The 23,522-nt window shown below is 37.9% G+C and overlaps 1 protein-coding gene across 2 annotated transcripts; it reads right to left on the bottom strand.

The window, feature by feature from the left end:
- Positions 1-294: 294 nt before the first annotated feature.
- On the bottom strand, positions 295-22,593 carry prpf40a (PRP40 pre-mRNA processing factor 40 homolog A). 2 transcript variants are annotated; one of them, XM_084725251.1, is made up of 27 exons: positions 22,533-22,584; positions 20,010-20,090; positions 19,716-19,859; positions 18,249-18,332; positions 17,605-17,623; positions 17,481-17,500; positions 16,624-16,665; positions 16,333-16,443; positions 15,093-15,213; positions 14,785-14,809; positions 14,352-14,567; positions 13,265-13,370; positions 8,954-9,018; positions 8,690-8,854; positions 6,197-6,305; positions 5,904-6,054; positions 4,966-5,099; positions 4,690-4,804; positions 4,268-4,359; positions 4,038-4,154; positions 3,043-3,180; positions 2,790-2,885; positions 2,607-2,693; positions 2,425-2,515; positions 2,265-2,326; positions 2,007-2,162; positions 295-786 (listed from the first exon to the last, which is right to left on the bottom strand). In XM_084725251.1, exons 1-27 carry the CDS (start codon positions 22,533-22,535, stop codon positions 697-699), a joined length of 2,640 nt encoding a protein of 879 aa, XP_084581377.1. In that variant the 5' UTR covers positions 22,536-22,584; the 3' UTR covers positions 295-696. The 2 variants fall into 2 exon arrangements, with proteins under 2 accessions (XP_084581377.1, XP_084581378.1); XM_084725252.1 differs by lacking the exon at positions 20,010-20,090 and having other exon boundaries at positions 22,533-22,593.
- Positions 22,594-23,522: the final 929 nt, after the last annotated feature.

Below are 23,522 nucleotides of genomic sequence, written 5' to 3'. Positions count from 1 at the left end.
TGGCCATTTTGATTGACTGTAATTTGTAGAGATCCTATTTTGATTATTGTTTAACTCTGAAGAATTTTTTTTATGTTCAAACCTAAAAGTTAAAAACAGAAAATACTCGACATGTAAAAGTCTGTGAATCTCTGTTCTTAAGTACCAAATTACAAACGTAATCCACTGGAACAGTATTTTATTACATTTCACTACAGTATATCAATTTCAACAAATGCTCCAATTAAAATTTTTGAATTATTCCTCGAGAACAGCTTCAATGTGTTTGGCTCAAATCAAAACCATATTTCTTCAGATGTGTCCACAGATGATGAAAAGAGATGTTGTCTTAATCTATTTCAGTCGTGGTGACGTTAAACATGACGTTTAAATTGAATATAAAAAAAAATTATTGCAGTGGAAAACATGTACAACTAGTCAACTAAAAAAAAAAAAAAAAAAGCTAACAAAAGCAACAGAAAAACAACCTGATATTTAACGATTGATAAGCTGATCAGCTTCCTGACACCAAATTAGTAACCAAGTTAAGTGTGTAAGCTCAGTGTAGCACATTCCTGTAAATACCAGATAAAGGTGGCGTCATCTCACGCAGTCCGCCCGGCGTGGTCTGACCGGTACAGTCACATGAGCTCAGGAGGGGAATGCATGTTTGCTGAAGTGTACAAATACATTTAAAGGGCAGCAGAAGTGCGATCATCAAGGTGCATCCAGCTGTTCCAGTAAAGTTCTTCTTCTTTTCTCCAACTCTCCTTCACTCAGCTCACTGCCTGATGTATCCCAGCCGCCCTGAACGCAACACAGAAAACACAGAGACTCGGTTAAACGCTCGAGAAGATGAGAGCAAGTTTTCAGAAGACAATCTCTGGATGACAGTCAGGACACCCCTGAGGTTCTCCAAGTTAAATGTACGACTTTTTAAAGACCTTTTTAATATCACTTAGAATAAAATTTAATGCCCACTTCACAGCCATGCTGAGAAAAGTATTAAAGAAATAATGGAAAATCAGGATGAAATTTCAGTACTTTGGGAAAACATAATATTCACATTCATATTGACTGGAATAAGGCTTAACCAACTCACATTTTGGATTCTGCTGCCACTTAAACAGAACTGATCCGTCCTTTTTCATTACTAAATAACTTTTTTTAAAAATATATATATATTCTTACAGAGAATACATTTATTAAAGGATTAGAATTAAATATTTTAAATAAAAAGAAATATTGTTTCTAGACCAGCAACAGCAGAAAAGTCACTACATAAACTCAATATTTCACTGGAAACAAATCTATATTCTTTTAATAGTATTTATATTTCCCAGGACAAGAAAGAAAATGAGACTTTAAACTAAATTGAATGCTTTTAAAACATTTTTTTTGAGACTTTTGAATTCAATACTTTTTAAAATACTTTTAAGACCCTGTGGGTACCGTGGTAGTGGTTACCTCCACCTACAACTGGTCATAAAACAAAACGATGTCATTTTGTTTAAAAACAAAATAAAACAAAACATTTACAGAATTAATAACTTCTTGCAGAGCATTTTATATTATTTTGAACTTGACTAGAGGTGGACTTCAAGTTAAATTCGTCATTTCCGTGGACGAATAATCATCGTCATGTTGCTGTTTATATGCTACACCAAACTACTTCAATCTGTGTTTACTGTAAGTAATGACTATACATCATCCAGTCCCACTTCAAATAAACTACGGCTTTAAATTCTACTTGTTTCAGTTTTATCTGGTACCTCAGCCTTGAGGCCATAAGGGAGGACGGGTGTCTGTAACTAAAAGCCAAGACCGGTTCTCATCTGTGCATATCATGAAAACAAAACATCTCCAAGGTCTTCATCTTATCTAGCAGACAGTCTGAGCCTCCTCTCACGAAGTACGCCAAGTGTGAAGGTCCCTCGGTTCCCCGTCTTAACCGTGACAACATGCACTCATACATTTCTTCGCATCCGAATAATTTTTCCTCCACAGTAGTAATAAAGAACACCAACCTCCTCTTTCGCCGCTTTTCTTTTAGGAGACTTCTGTTTGGAGTCCGAGCGAGATTTCCCCCGAGACTTGTCGTTCTCCTTATCTTTCTCTAGGTCCTTTTCACGCTTCCCATCGCGCTCTCTTCCTTTCTTCTCATTGTCAGAGTCTGGAGATGCCTGGTTATCATAATCACCATCAGTGCACATACAAACACAACATGCTCTTTCAGATGATGTATACACACACAAAGGGATTTTGGGGTCTTCCTGTGTACTTACAGACTTGTGACGTCTCTTCTTGGCCTTCTTCTTGTGCTTCTTGGACTTTTTATAACTTCTCTCTGGTATCAGGCAGGAAAATGTCAGTAAATGTCAATACAGCAGCTTTTCTTCTTCCACACGATGATAAATAGATCATCTTAACTTTAAAACAACTCACCAGATTCTCCACTAGACGAGCGTTCAGAAGGAGATTTGGACTGTGACCGCTTTTTCTTCTTGTGGTATTCTTCGTCCTCAGACTCCGAGCCCTGTCAACATGTTAAGTAACTCACAGATTAACGAGGTAAAGTAAGGAGCGGTGAGATATCTGTAATATTTCGTAGATTACAGACTACGAACCGATCGAGAGCGGGATCGTTTCCTATGATGCTTCTTTGACTTCTTCGAGTGCTTCTTCGTCTTTGAGTGGTGATGTTGGCATTCATGCTTTTTGTAAAAAAAACACAAACCATGTTAAACATCATCGTCTTTGTCACTAAGACTGAACAAATCAACTCATTCCAACAATAACAACAGACATACCTCTAAGACATGCATGAAGTCTTTGAATATCCTTTTCCTCTCTGACTCCAGAGTCACGTCTTCAAAGGCCGATTCTTTCAAGAATCTCTCTCTAACCTGAAATTGTAAAATGTCGATCACCACAAAATGTTAAGTACAGCGACATGAGCAAAAACAAGCTACTGTTTATTACTTTTGTAAAAAAATAAGAAATTATTAGAACAGGAGAAAGGGGATATAATTGGAAAATAGTTGGTGCTGTCAAACTGCTTACCCCCTCCCATGTAGTCTCTGGCTCCAGCGGTGGTGTGGCCTGCTTCAGCATGTTTTTAAAGGCCGCTTCTTTCCTTTTCATCTTCCTGGCCTCCTCCTTCTCTCGTTCTCTCTCTCTGGCTTCAGCCTTTTCAAGTAACTACACAGACAGAGGTTACAGGGTGGGTTAATCTACTAAAATGAAATGGAAAAGTCCTTTCCTTAAACACTGTTTAAGAGTCAATTACCAGGAGTAAAAATCAAGCTGAGTTACTTCAAATGTTTGCCAGTTTTTCTTAAAGTTTGACATGTCATCTTATCAAAATACTTGTTTACCAGCTTCTGTGTTTATGTTACACTGTGGAGGATTTGTAAGAAACTAGCAAGGAGAGGGAGAAAAATTATTCACACATCATGTGAGTGAAACATCAAAGAAAAAAGGTAACGCCTGCACACTTACTCCATCAAGAATCACAAGTATGACATAAAACATTTCCTCTAAAATTTAAATAGTGGCATCATGATGATATAAATATGTCTTCTAGACACTCACACACATTTGTAACAATGCTGGTTTTATTTATACAACAGGTGTGTCTTTTCTACCTTATTGTAATGCAGTCCACATGACCTTTATTCTTATTCTTTATGTAGATTTGATATATGGGATGATGAATTTTACATGTTTTCATTTATGTTTTATATTTTCAAGTATGGCTTTTTTGTTTACCCTTTTCAGTATAAATTATTGGTTTTTGAATGTTTATCACCACAGGCTGTTTGAATGGTTAACCACACCTGCTGTCATAGAGCTGGTCAGCTTACTGAGGTGCTGATGTGTGAACACAGGTGTGTGTTTTTTTAATTGTTCAAACATTCTGACCCTACAAAGACCCAAGTGTTATCAAAATGTGTTATTATTACACTTTTATGGCATGGACTGAGTGTGTAGACATTAAGTTTTCTCAATAAAATAAGGAAGGAGAGGGAAAAATCTGTGTGCGGCGGGAGTCTTACACTGTTGAAGGCCAGTTTTATGTTTCCTGCATCCAGCGTGGTGGCTCTCTTGTCTGAGCTGATGACTGATCCAAAGTCATCAAAGCTTGTGTTGACTTCCACCAGAAAGCCTTTGTCCTGAACACAAACAAGAACACACAAGAAGGGAAGCAAAAGATGATTTTTTTTTTATTTTATTATTTTCTTCTGGATTTAAACAAGATTTTCCACCAGAGGTACAAAGTTCCTACCTTAAGAATATCTTTGATGATCCTCTTTTCATCGTGGTAGCGAGCCTTTAAGTCTTCTACGTAGAATTTGAACAGATCCAGCGGAGTGGAACCTGTAGAACAGACAGCAGACAGTATGTTTTATGCAGCAACAACTACAAGGATGCAAAAATCAGTGAAGTAAAAACTATATAGCATTGATAAAATATAACATTTATACAGCAGTAAATGCAGAATACTTTTGGGGAATGTAAAAAATATAAACAAATCTAAAATGAAAAATGCCCCAGCACTCTGTTGTGGTTCATACAGTATTTACATCCTGAGCTGTGTATGCTTTATATCTGTGTTCATGTCATGTGCTGCTGTCTGCGTGTCACATCCACGTGCTTCAGAGAGCGCCGCTCATGTGAAGCCACGTGTGCTGCGGCCGGCTGTCCTACCCGGCTGGCCCAGCATGTTGGCGAAGCGGATGTCTGAGCTGAGAGTCGGGTACATCTCCATCCAGGCAGACATGGAGTGAAGCTGACCGTGGTCGTGGAGCTCGTCCAGGAATTTCTGAGAGAAAATGGCAAAATATGAATTCAGGACAGCAAATGATACCAAGTGTTCATACAAGTGGAATGAGTCTCTTTTTTGACTGTGAGGAGTGAATTTACAACATCAAGCAGGCATTTCTGACTTCCAGGTTTGAGATACATGGTTTTGTTTCCTCTCACCTGGAAGGCCTCTCTGTTCTTGCGTTGTCGTCTCCTCTCCCTCAGAAGAGTCTTCTGTTTCTCCTCCTCCTCCTCCTTCTCCAGCGCCCGGATGTGCTCCTCAAAACAAATGAGAGCATCCTCTTTGTCCATATCTGTGAGAAGATAACAACATTATCAGGAAGGAGAACTCAAATACTTTAAACATATTCTCACTGAACAATGAAGTGCGGTTTTGTTTGTGAGGTTGAAACTTTGTTTTCTCACGTCTATCATCTGTTTCAAACTAGATTAGGTAAACAAAGACATAGAGCTGACCGTGAAAGTCAATATAACCCTCAGTCACTCTTTAAGTCGAGCAGCGATTTTTTTTGTTTTTGTTTCATCACTGTGTATCACAGTAACGTGGTAATACAGATAGAAGCTTACAAAAATGCAGAGATAAGATAACTGTGCTGGAAGCAGAGACGTGATTGAAACAGAGAGCAGGGGACCTCTTGAAGCAGGTGCAGTGCGCTGGGATTTTATACCTGAACTATCAGCAGGAGAACACACTTTTTTTTTACTTTTACTTTTCCTGACTGTGGAAATCTGCTGTTTTCACATCACAGATGATGGAAAAAGGCACTAAAACGTGAGAATAAAATTGTATTTGGTCTTTTACACTTGAATTTTGTATGTCTACATTTGTGTACTGTATCTTGTTTCCTGCCTAGGGAGCACGGATGAAAATCAGCATTTTTCCAGCAATCCAGCACGTTTACATCTTATTTTTTTTATACTGAAGTTCATTATTGTGCACCGTCCTGATCAAATAGACAAGAGTAAAGTAAAACTGATATAGGAATTTAGTGTGGTGCTGAGGTCAAATATTTGTATTGAACAGTCAAATCTGATTCAGCTGATTACGCTCTGAGTCAGGTACAGCCCTAATGAGATATGAATTTCTGCTCTCTTACTCTGCAGCTCCTCGTCCTCTGCAAAGGTAGGGTTGTCTAACAGGTACTGCTGGGCCTCGGACCAGGTGGTGCGATATGTGACATTGGCCATGTTGTCCAAAATATTCTTCAGAGCTTCCCAGTTCCTCTTTCTGAGCTGCTTGGCTTGTTCCTGGAAACAGTTTGTAGAGGAGGAAACCAGGATGTTAACTGTGTGAGCAGTTTTCACAAGTCTTACAAACGCGTGCAGACTGAAAATCTCTTCAAAGACTTAAAAAAAAGAGTTTGGGCTCAGCTGTAGAGCAAAAACTTACCTTCTCTTTCTTAGCAAGGTAGAACAATACATCTTCATAGATCTCCAGCCTGTCTCTCTCTGGTACGCAGCTCCACACCTCGAGCTCACTAAACATCTGCTCTGCTTTCCTGGATTTCAAGGAAACACACACACACTAGTTTAGGATGTGTTCACAGGGGAACCCACATGAGGGCAGCATTTCACAGGCTGAATTTACCATAATCACACTGGTTCTTAGTGCTATCAGACGCACATTTGTGTGGAGTTAATACATAACTCATAACATTAATAAAAATGGACACAGCACAGTCAAACTTCTTAAGAAGAGGAGCTGTCTTTCATGCTGCGCACTGAGAATATCTCATTTCCTTGATAGCAGTTTAAAACTTGATGCTCAGAAGAATCAGAAGTGGTGGTTGACTGCAGTGAAATATTAAATTAAATGTAAGGGGAGAAACAAACACACTCCATCAGATAGTCCCACTATCCATCTGCCTGTTGTGTACCATCCCAGATTACAGCCCCAGTCACCACAACAACCCCAGTGCCAGCTGAACTCTGGAACTGGCCCTCTGTCAAGATCACTAAGTCAATCTGTCCGTCACGATGACTTTCACCCAAATGCCAAAGCAGAGCCTGCTGGTGAAGTGGACGTCACATGGAAGAGCACGGATCAAAACCTAAACATTTTAAATGTTTTCTGCTCCTTAATACGTGTTTATAGGTGAAAAAATCCTGAACAAGTGAATTAGTAGACATTTAGCAAAAAAGCTACTTCTAGATGTAGTTTTTAGCACCTTTGTTGCATTTATGTGTTAAATTTGTAGAAAATTAAGACAAAGATGATGAAACAACTCTCAGGTTGTAAATTATCAAAGTCATGTGTACCTTAACACCAGGACAAAACAAAGCAAACAAAACCAACAACAAAACCAACAAAACAAAATGTTCCTTAAAGCTAGTAGAAGGACCTTGAATATTGTGTTGATTTTGGAGGCTCCTATGGACAAAGGCGGTAACAACAAAATATAACATCAAAAATAAAATTATTTAAATAAGAATCTCCTGCTGCTTCATTTTAGCTGACAAAACATGCGACTCATTGTAACTTTGCCTGTGAAAATGTAAAAACAGATTTCAGGGAGAATCTGACTCGGTGGCAGTCATTAAAAATAACTACACAGAATGCAAAATTTCAAGTTCAGCTTTATGGAGAGAATTTTGTTGGAAAAAGCTCATCAGGCTCTTCATTACTCCAGTCAAAAAAGGGTCATTACATCAAGTCTTGTAACTGCTGCAGACAGGGTGGGTTCTCTGAGGCAAACCATCATCACATATTCTGCTCTTGCCCGTTATCAATACCTTTTCTGCCGGGAGGTTCCTAAAGTTTTGCAAAAACTACTTCAAGTGGACAGGTCTGCACAGTTTTGGATTTGGTAAAAAAAACCCCGTCATATTGCGATTATTTCATTTTTAGGTCAGGTCATCTATGCTGCACTACAGTACCTCTTTCTAATGCTGTTTTCTCTTATATTCTTTATTTTTCAAAAAAGTGTGATTTGGATATCGCACATGCCCATACTGCAGTTTCTATTAATTCTGCAGCCCTACAAGCCAACATTCTTGTCAAAGACCCCACATTTGGGCAACCAGCCTTCAGAAAATGTTACCTCTCATGTTGGACATTTGTTTTGGATTCTGAGCACAGCTGGCAAGAAAGCAATTACTACAAAGTGTCTAAAACCAGAAATGTCTGCAGCTGACGATTAGACTGATATAATTTATGAGATACAAAGGATGGAAAGAATGATTTTTTTTTTTTAATTATTTGTCTTACATTCTTTGTTTCTGTAAAGTGATTTGAGTATCATGAAGGAACATTCCAATGCCCTGATGTTTTTCTATTATGTATTTTATTTGATTATGTATATCTGTACTTACTTACTTTCTTGATCCTTACTTGCTGGCTGATATTTATTTTATTTCAGCATTACTGCTTTCTGTCACAAACAGGTTTTTAAAGAAGGCTTGGAGGGATTAAGCTTTTACTGTAAGTCCTCTGAGAATGCTTACAATGTTTGTATGGACTTGGAAATAATCCAATAAAAAGATATTTAAAAAAAAGAAAAAGGAGAATAATTTTATAGAAACAGCCAAACTTCCTGCTGATGGTCTTGTTTACTTCTGTAGGTCACGTACAGGTATCAGCAATAAATTGACATTGAGAGTTTCTTTACTAGTTAAAAACTCTTTGTAGTAACTTTAAATCCGCTTATTCACTAAATTGTGATCTAGTACCATTATGTTACATGAACACAACTCAACAACAAGAATGTGACAGGAGTGATCAGGTCAAAGCAGTTTAAGTGGAAGCTAACAGTGCTGTAACTCCATGATGGCGTGCAGCAGCCATAGATGACATTTCACTGATCCCCTCTGCATAATCATATTGACAATTCGGGGAACCACAAATCAATACAGAAAAAAAAGAAAACTTTATAGCTGCTCTTACTTGTATCTGGTGGTAGATGTCATCTTCTCGTGGTTCTCCAGGAACCTCTGAAAGGTCTCTTTGGACTCCTTGTATTTAATTCTGGCCTCCTCTTTTTCTTCCTTCTCTGTTTGGACTTTGTAGGCATTGAAAGCTTGTTTCTTCTCACTCAGTTTGGGAAGCGCGCTTTGTTGACAAACAGAAGAAAAGAATGTGAGCACAGATGGGCACAGTTCTCACTTGTTGTTGTGCATAGGATAAACTGAGTCCAGGAGAACAGTGTACCTGTAGCGAGGATCATTGATTATCAGTTTCATAGCCTGTTCCCAGGAGGAGTTTGAGGACACACCCTGAAAAACAGAGAATAAAATTCAATGGCCTGTAACTTTAAACTGACAAGTTACACAAGTTCCCTCAGTATCAAGCAACTGTCCTGAATTCTACCTTCAGCCGTGCCAGACTTTAAAACCAACCAAACTCATTAAATCTTTACACAAGTACAGTAGGTTGAACAGAATTATATACAATTTAACAAAGCAATTATTATTTAGACACTTGTATACACTGCACATTAGATGACGTGAGAGAACACATGTATTGACATTGACCAGTATGGTGCAGCTCAATTAGCTTGTACTTGTTTTTTCTGGCACAGATATTATGACAAAGCAACCTTTAACACTGCACATTAACAGTTTTACAGTGTTCAATTTTCGTGATCAATTATACACAAAGTCAAATGTTATGCAATGTAAAGTGAGGGAAAAATTCTAATCTCTATAAATGGATACCTGCATATGAATGCAAAATTTGTAGGCATATAGAAAAGCATATGAATGCTAATTAGTCAGACGCAGGGGATTGACTCAGTGTCCCGCAGCTGTCCCAGACTCAACAACCATAGACTCAAACTGAGGTTCTTTTTCTAATTCTATGTAATAAATATAGTTTAATAACTTTGTTTCAGTAACTTCCATTATTTCCCTGCACTTATAAAAACTGAAAACACTCCAGGTGTTTGGCGTGTTTTCTTATTACCCTTTCTTTATTTTTATGTCTAACTGATCAGTAAAAGCATCACTGCAAACTGCAGCACAAACACAAACAGACTGGTTTCTGATTGAATGGGAGATTTACACAGACACATTTTGAGCGAGGGGTGTAAATCTGAAGTTTCATCATGATGCAATATTATATTGATTCTTTGGACGACCATATATGACAAAGTCTGCCAAGATACAATTTCAATTCAATCCATTTCAGGGTCTACGATCAATATCAGACAATATCATGTGTCCATTTAACACATACAGTTACATTTATGTCAACTCACAAAATCAATTAAATTATGTTTCAGTCAATTTATGACTGAACTCTTCCAGACAATTGTGATACAGACGTGCCATGGGAATTTCAAAATAAAGGTGTATCTTAAAGATGATGAAGATATAGATTGATATATTCACTTTGCAATGATCATGTTAGATCATAGAACCCTGAATCGATATATATCGATCCAGATGGGTTTATTACACCCCTAATGTTTAGCTATACAGGTTCCTGGGCGCATGTCAAAACAATACACCTGTATGACTGACTGACCATCATTCAGGCAAAAAAGTAACCATATAGACTCCCAATATGCTATATTTTTCTGTCCAAATAATGCCTATTTGGAAATTTACTCTGACAATTTTGTAATTCTAAGTTTCTCAATTATCCCAGAATCTGTGTCCCAGGAGGTATTTTTACTGCTACGTGCCAACGGGTCATCCTTAATTTCAAGCATTGCACTTGAAAGTGCAGTTTTCTGACATTCAAAACAACAGAAGAAGGAAATTGGATTGTTTTATTGCCTGTGAAACAAGCAGCGGAACAACGAGCCGCGCTGCTTTGTCTCCACACGTTTTCTTAATTACTAATACATGCGGGGTTAAGAGGTGTGGAGTGGCAATAATTCAAAGAAGTGCCAGTGAGCACTTACGTAAGCACCCTTTCTGCCACTCGCCTCTCCCAGCGACTGACTCCTTTATCCACTATGAACTGATTCCACCGTGTGCCTCTGTCTTGTCAGTTGTCACAGTTATTCTAACTCACTGAGGCATGCCACTTTCTCTCACTGTCTTAATCCCAGACAGCCCCGTGCCTTTGATCCAATAAAGCTAATCATAAAGACAGAGCCATTAAGATCTTGCAGGAAATGGCAAGCAATCTCAGAGGAGAGCTTTGTGCACAAAATTAAAATGAGCCTAAATATAGCAGCATTCAAGGTGGGTGGCGCTAGGCCACCTTTGCGAATGAGCGCACAACATATCCACAGCAACAGGCGGTGAAGCTTAACAATCATGCTAAGACGTCCCAGGGGCTCACAAGGAGGGACAGGGATTAGATTCAGATCAAAATGCAAAGGTTAAAGGTCATGGTACACACATCAGGCACTGGGAGAGACTTACATGGTAAAAATTAACCTTAACCTTTTATCTATAATGATGCACAACTCAATCATCAAAACACTTATTGGAATTACTTTGTTGAAAAAAGTTGAAAGACAAATGAATGCTCAAAGCACTCCTTATTGACAGGTTAGAATGGCTCTATCAGTGTTAATTTTAGCAAACCAACATGTATTGACAAGACAAGAGAAAATGGTTTGAGCATGAACAATTTTAAAACAACAAGCACATAATAACAGCCTTAATGTTCACCTTGCTGCCATCTTGCAGGAGATACAGAAGTATCTGCTGCTGTACCAGCGGACTACAGAGCAGCTTCTACCCTCAGGCTGTGAGACTGCTTCATTCATCCTCACCACTCCTCCATGAAAGCTATTTTGCTTCATATTATATTCTTTATATTGTTTTATCTCTACAGCCAAACTACTGCAGATAATTTCATGCTGTTTTTTATGAGTAACAAATAGAGAACAACATCAAAATCTCATTATACAACCCTCTTGTTCAGTGATAAATCATTTTATTTTGTCAGGAGTCAATGTGTGCACTGTCCTTAACCAACAGTTGAAAATGCTAATCTATTAAATGATTAATCATTAATAAGATACAAAATACATATTTCTTCTTCATCTCCTTTTCATGTTTCTCAAGTTTCCTTATTCAGAAAATGCCTCCGCCAGACAAAACAATGTCAAATGAGCTACATTTACTGTCATTTATAGAATATAGATGAATTATTGATACACTTTTATGCGTTAAATTATTAACAGCAATTGATCAATTAATGATTAATCATTACCATCCTCAATCTTGGGAAACTATAGCTACCTAGCAATGGCAAATTACCTGGATTCAATTCATGTACATATTATATTGCAAACTAGCATTGTCAAAAGTATTGATTTATCAATGCATACTGATTTTTTGCAGTATTGATACATCAGTTACAGCTGCGCCTGTACCGATTGTGAGTTTACACACACACACACACACACACAGCATGGCCCACGTAGCCCCGACTCCTTCAACTACAGTCAGACGTAAATTAACTTGGATGCTGCTGTGCTTAACACACAGTAAAATTAACTTTAACTAATTTCTGAAATTAGTTAATTAGATGAATCAGGTATTTTAAAGGATGATCTAAGGAGAAAAAACTAATGTTTCTCAAATGATTAGGCTAGGTTTCTTGTTGTCATTTTATATTAATCTAAAAATAAAAACAAAAAAAAATTATGCCCCCATGTAATGTTTTTTCCAATGGTACTGAATATCAGTATTTTTCAAAGTATTGTATCAAAGTTGAAATTAGGCCTATAGTGTTTGTTGCCATGACAGCACATGTAAAATTAAGTCTTTTAAAATTTGAAGGATTGAGCAACGAGCCCACAGAATGAAGTACCGTAATTTCTGGACTATAGAGCGCACCTGATTATAAGCCTCATCCAGTACATTTTTAAAGGAAAAACCATTTTGTACATACATAAGCCGCACCTGTCTATAAGCCGCATGTGCCCACATTGAAACATGAGATATTTACAAAGAAAGACGGTACACAGAAAGAGTTTTCAAAGTTTTAATAATATACCTTAGCTTTTCTTTCCAAACAGTGCCTGTGACGCGGCAGTAACACAGCAGCAATACGGTAGTAACACAGCACTAAAAGGGCTGGTTAAAAAAACATACCGGTAAAAGTCACTGAGACGCGGCAGTAACATAGCAGCAACACGGTAGCACAGCGAAGTTACATTAAACTTGCGTCTTCCTCGACACATATATTCCACCTGTCTCACTCTTACCTTTTCTGCTCGAGCGCCCCTGGCGGCCGTTAGAAAAAATGCATAAATTAGCCGCATCATTACATAAGCCGCAGGGTTGAAAGCGTGTGACAAAAGTCGCTGCTTATAGTCCGGAAATTACGGTAATCATGATACCGGTCACAGCTAAAAGCACACTGATGGATGTATACCCAGGAAAAGCACGCTGATACAGGCAGACTTGATTCTTTTTACTTGACCTATTAAATGTCAACTAAAGTGAATGTGTGCTACAGGCTGACACAGTCAACACAGTTCTCTACTCTACTAAGGACCGTGGCCTCTACTTCATCTACATTTTAACCCCATTTGACAGTCTGACTCACCTTCTCCTTCAGCAGCTCTTTGAAGGCCTGCTTGGCCTCCTCTTTCGTGTTCCACTTGTAAGATTTCTTCTGAAGTTCTGGTCGTTCTTCCTTTGTGACTTCAACACTGGGGGCAAAGGACAATATTAATGGATTAACTTAGCTGTGTTTGCATGATACATTTAAGACAGTGAACATTTAAGGCGTAGTTCGGGATATGTGATGTAGTTAGTATGAGCTGCTTAGCGATAGTCAGTGTATTAACTACAGGTGACGGTGGACGGCACGCCCCCAGTTAGGAGAAGCAGAGAGAAGTACCAGCAGGAAAGCTAAGCAATGAACTGCTGTGGATGAGGGGTTAGCAACAAAAGGTGTGTATGCCATATTTAGTATCTTTTCACCACTTGACTTTGTTGTCAGACAACCTTTTTTGGCAGGAAACAGTTGTTACATTAACCAAATCTTGCTTGAGCCAAACCAACCAAACTCCATAGGCAAAAATCTGTCATTTTACATCACAGAATGACAAAGTTGCGGGTCTAACACTGCCTCGATTTGTTAGTTAGTTTGTCTTTGGTGTGACTTCGGTGTTTTAAAGGTTAGTTCAGATTCATCTAAGTCATACTAACACAAACAAACTAACATATCAAGGCAGCAGCAGATCAGCAGCTACAGTATTGTGAGAGGTAAAATTACTGATTTTACCTATGGAGTTTGGTTGGTTTGGAAAGAGCAATATTTGGCTTATATAACAGCAGAAAAGGCTGTCTGACAGCAAGGCAAATAGGTGAAATTATTCTAAATATAGCCTACATTTAAACGAATATTGATTTTTTTATGTGAGGTTTTTTAAATTGGCTTTGTTGCTGCTTCCATCCAGAGCAGTTTATTGCTGAGCTTCTGTGGTGGTGCCCCTCTCTGCTTCTCCTAAATTATCCAAACTATCCCTTTAATCACACAAATTAAGGAATTACAAAAATAGACGTCCTTATCCATGAATAAATTATCTTGAAAGGGTGCTGTGTCACTGTGACTCTATGGCTCTGGCTCGATGTATATCAGCGCACTGGAGACAGTACCCGTCTCTGTATCACACATAATTGTTTACCTGGCTGTGGCCTCTGCGGCAGCTGAACTCTCTGAGGAAGCCACAGGTGCATCTGCAGTCTTGACCTCAGCTGTGTGATGCACGGCCGCCTGAGACAGGTGTTCCTCTGAGACCGCTGTTGCAGTTTCCGCCTCCATTACGGTTGCCATAGTGGCTGTATTATCTGCTTGCACTGCAGGAGCTGCAGTGGCGCCAGGAGCCGTCGCCTCTGCCGTCCTGAAATCACACCACGACAGGTCAAATCAAAAGAATACCAGGTCAAAGAAGCTGACTGGAACATAAAGAGTCACTACAGGAAAATGAAAGATTAATAATAAAATAAAAAGGGTTTGATGCTGGAGGAAGGAATAATTTTTAATAACCGCTGCGTGTGTTGCTCATAATACATGGTGCAGCAGCGAAGAGTAACCAAAGGTAAACAGGAAGCTCTTACCCATTCTCCTCTGCTTTGATCATAGCTGGAATAAACAAAAGGCGATAGCTGTTAGGATACTTGTTTTCATTTCAAAGCACACAGCAGATAAGAGAACAGCAGAGATAAATGTGCTACAGGAGCCATCATGTGTTCCTGCATTTTGTGCTTCCTGTGTTTGTACATCAATGACGCCCAAAACCTCCTCAGCGGCCTGCCATTCATCGTGCTGCTAGGGGCTCATCCGTGGAGCGCAGCGCGGCTCAGCATGGACCGTCACTGCCTTTCTCACAACAGGTTTAACATCATCAGACAGCAGCTCTCTTTACCTTCCAGATCCTCCAGCTCTTTGGGTTTGGTCCATCTGGACTCCTTCGTCTGAGAGTTGTAGTAATAAGGCTTTCCTGTGTCTGACTTGTACTCCTTCCAAGGGCATTTAGACAGCAGTTGCTAAAAGGGGAAGAAATAAAGTGAAAAGTGATGTTAGGATCCATACTCTGAGTTAATTTTGACATTTTGAAGGTTAGTTTTAGTCTTGGGGCCCACATGCACTAAAAGCATCTGACGTGTGCGTTTTGAGGTATAACTATTGTTTTAAATGAGAGAACACGCATTAAAACTGGCTTGATGTCTCCACTCCCATACTGTTTCGACTCTGGAGCAACAATAGAGGACTACACTTTAAAAGGAGCGTGGGTGTGAGAAGTTGATGCTGAAGGGGCTGCAGTACCACCTAAAAGCAGGTTAAAAAAAACAAGTTTGCAGACTCGTACAGTTCTGGTTTATCAGTGAAGTCTAAACTACACCACAGACTAGAGTCTCTGTTAACAGAGACAAACAGATCAGTGTTACAGCTGCTCTATTAAATGGCTGTTACTGCACTGCATTATTCTAAATTATGATAGAGTGTCCAGACACCGTCACTCCTCTTTACCTCCTTGATGTATGTTGGCAGTCAAATGTGCTGTCTGCTGTAGTGTAAAACAATCTCTGTTGTCAGCAGCAGCTGATGGTTTTGTTCGGCTTTTTCAGCTAGATAGATTTATTAGCGCTTTGAGATAGATGATTACTATAATGTAACCAAGGATTTCTGCTTGCGTAGAGCCAACTATTTCATATCATCTTTATTCATCAGGGCATTAAGAACAGAGATTGTGCTGTAAATTTTGTTTTTGTTTGTTTTATGTTGTAATGACACTTAAGTCATGAAATAAAAGGGTGTCAGCGAACAAATTTTTCCATTGACAAAATTAACACTGTCCATATGAAAACAATTATTTAACTGATTTTAGAACTTTTTATATAAATGCAATGACTTTAATTGCATTTAGTATGTGGGACTGTCATATGTAGGAAGGGCTTTTTTTTTTATATATTAAATGTAGATGAAAAGTATTCAACACTTACTGAATCAGGTACATTTACATGTATATGCACTGTCCTTGATAAAAGCGTTATGTAGAATTGTGTGTGTAAAATGCATGTGAATACTTAAGTAAACAAATGGTTGCTTGGGGACACTTTAAAAGTAGCTGTTAAACATGTTATGCAAGTGATAAAGGTTTGTACCTCTGCAGGAGATTTGAGGTCATCCGGTTTCTCCCATGTGGACTGCTTAGTCTCTGTATTGTAATAATAGGTCTTTCCATCCAGTGATTTGTGTTCTGTCCACAGGGACTTCTGAGGCGGAAAAAACACAGATACATCAGCTGTTTCAGCGTTAAAAAAAAAAAAAAAAAAAAAATCAAGCAGAGCAAGAAACCATTTAGCTTTGGCTTGATTTAAAATGCTTTCACAGTTCATTTATATTGTGGAGTTTTTCTGTTCCCATCCATCTTTCCATTTTCAATGTGCACAAACCTTCTTTGGCTGTTCTTCCTGTGGAGATCCATTGGTGGTGCTCTGCAGGGACGGAGTAACAAACGAAATGTTGACAGAAGACAAAGACAAGGCAAAATACTGACTAATGAGCTAATGATGAGAACTCAATTATAAACTTGTTATTACTGCATATAAAGCACACATTCTGGAGAGACAAACCATGTCCTATCAAAAAAGAATTATGGTGAAAATTATTTTTAAGGATGAAATATGTGGGATTTATTTTAAAAAAATATTTATTTATTAACATAGTTTAGTCTGTTTTAATTTTTTCTTTAATTTCTAAACTTCCATGCACCAGAAAACACCCTTGTCCAAGACAAGAATCCACAACTTCAAACAATTATAAAAAAAAAAGTGTTAAAAGCCTTCAAAATCTAAAACTGACAATACCTACAGATAGTTATAAAATGTTCTTTTATGATCATCTTTGATTTAAAATTGATTTTTTAAATTAAAATGTTCACCCTTAAATGTTGTGTCCAACATCTTTACAAAAACGTGACATAATCAGGCATACAAAGGGTTAGCTGTACCTGAATGATCCATACCTCATTTTCTATTTCAATCAAAAACCATTAAACATTTCTTACACGTATTATATTATAATACTATGACTTTTTGTGTACCTGACCGAGTTGACAAAATTCTCAGTCACAAAAAATTCTATAAAAAAAAAGAAATTAAATCACTCAGAGGCTGGCTCGTTTCAAGATTTAAGAGTTTGGCTAGGAGTTTTTCCAGCATCATTCAAGAGTAAAAATCACAGCCCCTTATAAATAAGGTTTTGTCCCAATTCACAAGAATGAGAGAAAGAAAAATCATGTTACACTTACAGTTGTTCCAGGTGCAGCAGCTGTGAGGATAAAAACACAGCATGAGTCAGTCGCTGTACTTCTAACAAACACAAAATATGCAAGAATATGATTTGTGAGTAAAATGACAAATTAAGGATCTTACCTGTGGAATCAACACCAGGCTGTGGAAAAGACAATTTTATTAGTGGATTATTTCCCAAGGAAAAACTCAGAACTCTGCCGATTTTTTTGTCAGTGCATCTCTACGACTGAAATATTGAATTCTGCTGGGGAAACAGACTCATCACTCACGACACACAGCAACTGACAAAGCTTTCCTAATTAGTACAACACGCCATAGCCTCAAGATGCAGAAATATACTTGTGATGATTAAGTGGATCTCTAAAGCCGTCTGGATGTTGTCACAATAAATATATCAGATTGCTCATTTACATAACTTGCTTACTACTCAGTAAAAAATAAAAATGAACAGATCATCAACATTGAGGGGTTCGTGTGTTTCATTACGTTTACAGAGATTCACAACTGAACCAAAGCCAAAGCAAAAAAAAAAACTGACAATAAGGAACATATTGCGACGCAGGTGTTCATTTTAATTTTAATCAGACACTATTCACGTAAATTATATTTTTCAGCTGCTGCATTTCAATGTTCAGTTACAAATATATTGTTTTTCACATCCAACAGTGATAACTTGGCTGCTTTATTTAGCATCTCACAAGCTGTGGTGTATTTTTAAGACGTGTGAAGCAGAGCACTGATGAAAAAGTAGTGAGGAGAGTTACCGGTCCCGTTGGTTGTACAGCCGCAGCTGGCATGCGAGGGGGCATCATCATCCCTGGCATCATAGGTGGCATCATGCCTGGCATCTAATAAAAGAAGCATCATGAAATATTCATCTGGCATTTCCATACCACCTCGTGCAGGCAGAAGTATTAAGACACAGTGTGAGACAGGGTGTTTGGGGGGTGTGTGTCTGCATATGTGTGTGTGTGTGTGTGTGTGTGTGTGTGTACAGGGCTGCTTGCAACTGGGGGTGAAGGTGAGATTGAAACTGAGTGCTGTGCTTATTTAATGGTGTGATGCCACAGCTTGTGATCTGTGAAGCAGCAACACAGCAAACTACATCGCCTCACCACCTTTTCAGACTTGTGTTGCTGCTGGCACTTTGATCAAACACCCTCCAATATCGCACCTATTTATATGCACAACAGGACCACATATGCTTTACAATTTTTTGCTTTAAAAGATAAATAAATACATGCAATTTTTAGAAAATGAGGACGACTTCCTCAACAAAATCCAGTGAAGAACTGTGATTCACAAGCTATTTTTGTCAGTTAAGATATATTTTTAGAGGTCTATGAACAACTGTCTTATCTTAACAGATATATTTTTTCTCATTTTTTAACATATTAGTTTCAGTGAAGAGATGCTAAACAAAACATGGAAATTAAAAGAAAAATTCTAATACCAACACATGATTGAGTTGAAGGTAAACTTCAATTTATTACAACTTAGGTTTTATTGTTGTGTATTTCTGATCATCAGTCATCAGTGATAAGGTTTTTCTCATCATTAATGTAATTCATAAAATCTCAGAATGGCAACATTGCTAAAAATAGATCTAACAGGGCGAGAAACCCTAGCAGTCAGATGATTTGACAGGTTGTAAACAAGCCAACACAACATTTTTTTTGCCAGATGAGCTGCCACTTTTTTTTTTAAAAAGGTAAAACTAAGGATAAGTGCACCCATAATGAAAATCCATGAGTCCATGACATCTACAGCAAATACATGTGGTCAAAGTTACACCAAGAAGTCAGTCTACAGGCTGTGATGGATGTTTAGCATTTGTCTTTGGTTTTTGACTAACCCAGGGCTCAATGGTAAGGTTTCGTTTTCCCACTTGCCTGGTCAGACACGCATGTATAATAGTACCTTCAACAGGCGGTGTCGGTGTGTTTTTTTGAAACAGTGGTAATCACTTTTGCGACTACCTGACTTGCCCCAGCATTCATGTTTTATATAAGCGCCGTGTCTTTTTTTATTGAAGTGATAATGTTTTCCATCTAGCATTTTTCATTTATTTGTCTAGAGATATGTCAAGGGCCAAGTCCTTCTTTGACTCAGATTCAGAGCAGGATGAATACTGATGTGAGTGGGACAGCAGAAACAACGGCCAAAAATCACTTAGAACTAACAAATCAAACAAAATAGACACAAACCTATAAACTTACTATATGGCTTACCTGTCCCATTGGTGGTGCCCCCAGTGGTGGCATTATACCTGGAGGGATTATACCAGGAGGCATAGGAGTCATACTGGGCGGTCGCTGTCCCATAGGGGGCATTCCAATGGGAGGGAAATGAGGCGGTATTCCTGGTGGTCCCATCTAAACAAAGGAACAAGGAGAGAGGAAAAAGATGGATTGGATTAAATTAAAACATTAATGAATACCTTTAATATTTACCACTCTCAATTCAACCCTATATGACAACTGTGAACAAGCTAATTGTCATAAACATGTCTGTCACTGACTTACAAATGGGGGAGGTATCCCTGAGGGCGGTACACCTGGATAAGGTGGCGCTTGGCTCGGGCCATTATTAGCCTCCGATGAAGACTGTCATAAATAAGAAACCGCACATACAGTTAGTGAACTCACAGCAGCCAGTGGTGTAATGTGCAGTTAGCAGTTTGCTTAATACAATAAGGACACCATTACGGTTGATTAAAATATGTCATAATGTTTTCAACAAGCTGGTAAATTAAAATTTTTCACTACAATATGGCAATTAAAACTGTCGCTATTATAAAATAAACTTATCATGACATCCACAGCCTATATCTCAATACTGTTATGTCTAATGATAAGAACAGTACACTAAATGATAGATTTCACATTTACAGTTACATATGATTAAAGTAGCACATGAATATCAGTTTGCAGAGATGTAATATCATTCCACAGCATTAATTTTAAAAAATGATGGTGGACAGAATAAACTAAACACCTCTCAGTATAGACGCCCACAAACTACAGCCTCCAAAATCACCAGAAAGTGAAATCAACACCTCTTGAAACAATTTCAACTAAAAACTAAACATTAAAACCTTCATGATGATTTATTGCAGGGCTGTTGTATTTGTCTGTGATTGTTTAACTTGGTGCACCTATGTGGAAGTACACTGACAACAAAAGATTTTAGAGAGATGAGAACAAATTCCCTAGACTAATATCACCATATTTTGAAGTATTCTGCAAAAAAGACTTTCCTGAAGATGTGACAAAATACTGAAAAATATTTCCACAATAGCTGTTGAGGATGTTTGGCTCTCCTCGTACTCAACCATGTGCTTCTGCTCGAGATGGTGAAAATAAGTTTGTTGTTTAACCCTCTTTAGTTGTTACAGTCTTCTTGCACTTGTACATACGACCAATGTTTATTGTACATGTGATATTTCGTAACCAAACCACTTCAACATAATAGAAGTCACTTCCCTTTTTGGAACTAACTCATCCACCAGAATATTGCCATTGTCACAGTATGAATTCAGAATATTATAATACTGCCGTTATCATGATATTAATTTTTTCAGGAGAAAAATTAGAACAATATACTGTGAAAAACATGACATGACACACCCCTAAGCATGGATATGTAAGAGCAGAATCAGACTTGACCATGCAATCCCAATCGTGAGAGTTATTATATCTGACTTTGTTCTCAAACTTGTCCAGCTGTTTCAGCAGCTTCTGAGCACTTAGGATCACAAGTCTGCACTGCATTTCTGAAATAATTGAAGCCAAAACATTTCTGACAGAAGGACATAAAGGCTAACTTCTCTCATGTGTACTGCTTTTCATTCAAGAGGCAGCATGGAGCTATGATGTTTTGGTGACGATTTGAAGATTCAATGTAGTAACATAACATAAGAAAAGAAAGAAAAATCTGTCTGAGCCTTAATTCTCAGACACTTCTGTTTCTACATTTGGCATCCATAGCAAGCCTAGGGAGACTCAAGACTAGAAACCAGCAAAACCAAGGGGATCAAGGGTGAATCTAAAATGTAGGTTATGACGCACATTTTACTTGATGACATATTAAAACTTTTTGGTATATACTAAAAAGGAAGCTAACAAGTTAAAAATATAAATTTCAAAGCAAATTACTTCAACAGATTTTTTTGAGCCCAACTCAAACTCTTAAGTGTTGAAAACATTTGACCAACTAATTACGTTTTGTTGAGATGATTTACTTTTCTTCTTTAGGTCAACTTGAATCTTTGAATTTAATAAACTCTGTACAAAGAACTGGCAAAAGGACTACAGGTTGCAGACCCCTGTGCTATTTTGGTAAATGGGTTTTTACTTAATATTAGTTATGTGAACGATATCACAAATGCGTTGACGTTACAAAAAAAAAACCCTTTGGACTCGCTAACGTTAGTTATGATGTTTGCGGTGTCTGACAGACTCTCCAACTGGAGATGACTTCCGTTTATCTTGGTCAGTTTCACCTGGCGCTATTTCTCGTTGATACCTTTGCAGCAGAGTAATTCTAACCTGCTGAACTACTGTTGCCATGTAAATGCTGTTCTCAATGAATGACTGCAGGCTCTGTCTACACTCTGGTAAAGAATAATGGTTTTAGTTACGTATAGCTAACCTGAGAGTTGGCTATGCTAGTTAGCTAGCTTCGACTAGCTAAATACGTCTTCTGCATGTCTTAAATTTTAGTTTGTGATTCACAAACCTTTACGCATGATTACTAATGCTTCGTGTAAATAAACCGCTAGTTAGAGGTCTTTATTTTATTTTGTTCAAAGAATCAGCTCCAGGACATAGTCTGAACAATGACGATATGTGTGTGCCGCTATCTTAGCTCAGTGCTAACACAACATGCTAACCTGTTATGTTGTATGGCGTGCGACTGTTTTATAGCTTCATGGAGCCAAACGGCTGGTTATTAAACAAAAGCCAAATAAATACACGTGTACTTTTAACCGTTATTGGCTTTTACTTTACTTTAAATAACATGTTCTTTTGAATGGTTGTACTCACCATGTTGACGAGAGTACCTCGGAGAAACTTGAGCACCTCTCAACAACGAGCCCGACGATTGGTTCAACTCTGTCCAATGGAGGGAGGTCAGAGGTGACGATTCTGTAGCGTCATTCGGCGTCAGAAATGTGCATAAATGCGCAATAACGCGCGCACGGCAGTAAACACGGTGCTTCTGACACCGTAAGTGGACATCGAGTCCAGAGGTAAAATTTGGATTGTTTTTTTTTGTTGGAAAATCAAAATTTTGATGTTGTGATTAATATTTTATTGTTATTAGGTAAATTCTTTACACACAAATGCAGGTAATTCGAAACTAAACCCTGTTTTAATCACATGAAGAATGAGGCAGAACTTTAATGCACGATTATGAATGATAAAAAAAAAAAAAGCTCTTAAGTTATTCTTTTTATTTGATATGTATAAATTAATCTGAGATATTTATTTATTTACCAATTTTCATTATAATTTATTTATTCTATTTTTTATGTTTATTAATTCATTCATTCATTTTGTCTAGTTCTCAAGCAGTTTTATTTCACTTTAAATTTTATTTTTGATATATGTTGTAGTCCATGATCAACCAAGAAGTTGATAACTCCATGATAATGATTGAAAAGTGCCTTGTTGTTTCTGGAATATATAAAATGGACTTTGAAGTGGACTTTGCTGGGGTTTTTTTCTTTTTTTAGTTTATTTATTTAACAGGGACAGCCACACCAGAGTTGGCTATAAGTTCATTGTCATCTGTAGTCCCTGGCAGGAAACAGAGACTAATTTCTCTGCTGAAAGACACTATAATATAAAAAAGTTCATGGTTTTCTTCCAGATTAAATCACTTCAGTATTGTTAGTTCGTGTCATTAAGGACAAGGCTGGTAAATTAAATTGTATGGATAAACACTGTCCCATTGCCCATGCAAGTATTCTTTCTAAAGTGCTGGAAAGAATCCTGTTAACAAGGTTGGAAATGTTTGTTCTCACCACTGAT

The sequence above is a fragment of the Lutjanus erythropterus genome, chromosome 8 (assembly GCF_056507025.1).
Source record: "Lutjanus erythropterus isolate fLutEry1 chromosome 8, fLutEry1.hap2, whole genome shotgun sequence".
NCBI lineage: Eukaryota > Metazoa > Chordata > Actinopteri > Lutjaniformes > Lutjanidae > Lutjanus > Lutjanus erythropterus.
Note: the sequence above shows the minus strand (reverse complement) of the source record. Positions and strands in the feature narration are given on the sequence as shown.

What these genes read in the sequence shown, in the direction of transcription:
- prpf40a (XM_084725251.1), bottom strand. An exon ending in ACCTCAAATCTCCTGCAGAG is followed by an intron (nt 15,214 to 16,332) that starts GTACAAACCTTT and finishes TTCCCCTTTTAG; the next exon opens with CAACTGCTGTCTAAATGCCC. An exon ending in CTCGTCTAGTGGAGAATCTG is followed by an intron (nt 2,327 to 2,424) that starts GTGAGTTGTTTT and finishes GCCTGATACCAG; the next exon opens with AGAGAAGTTATAAAAAGTCC.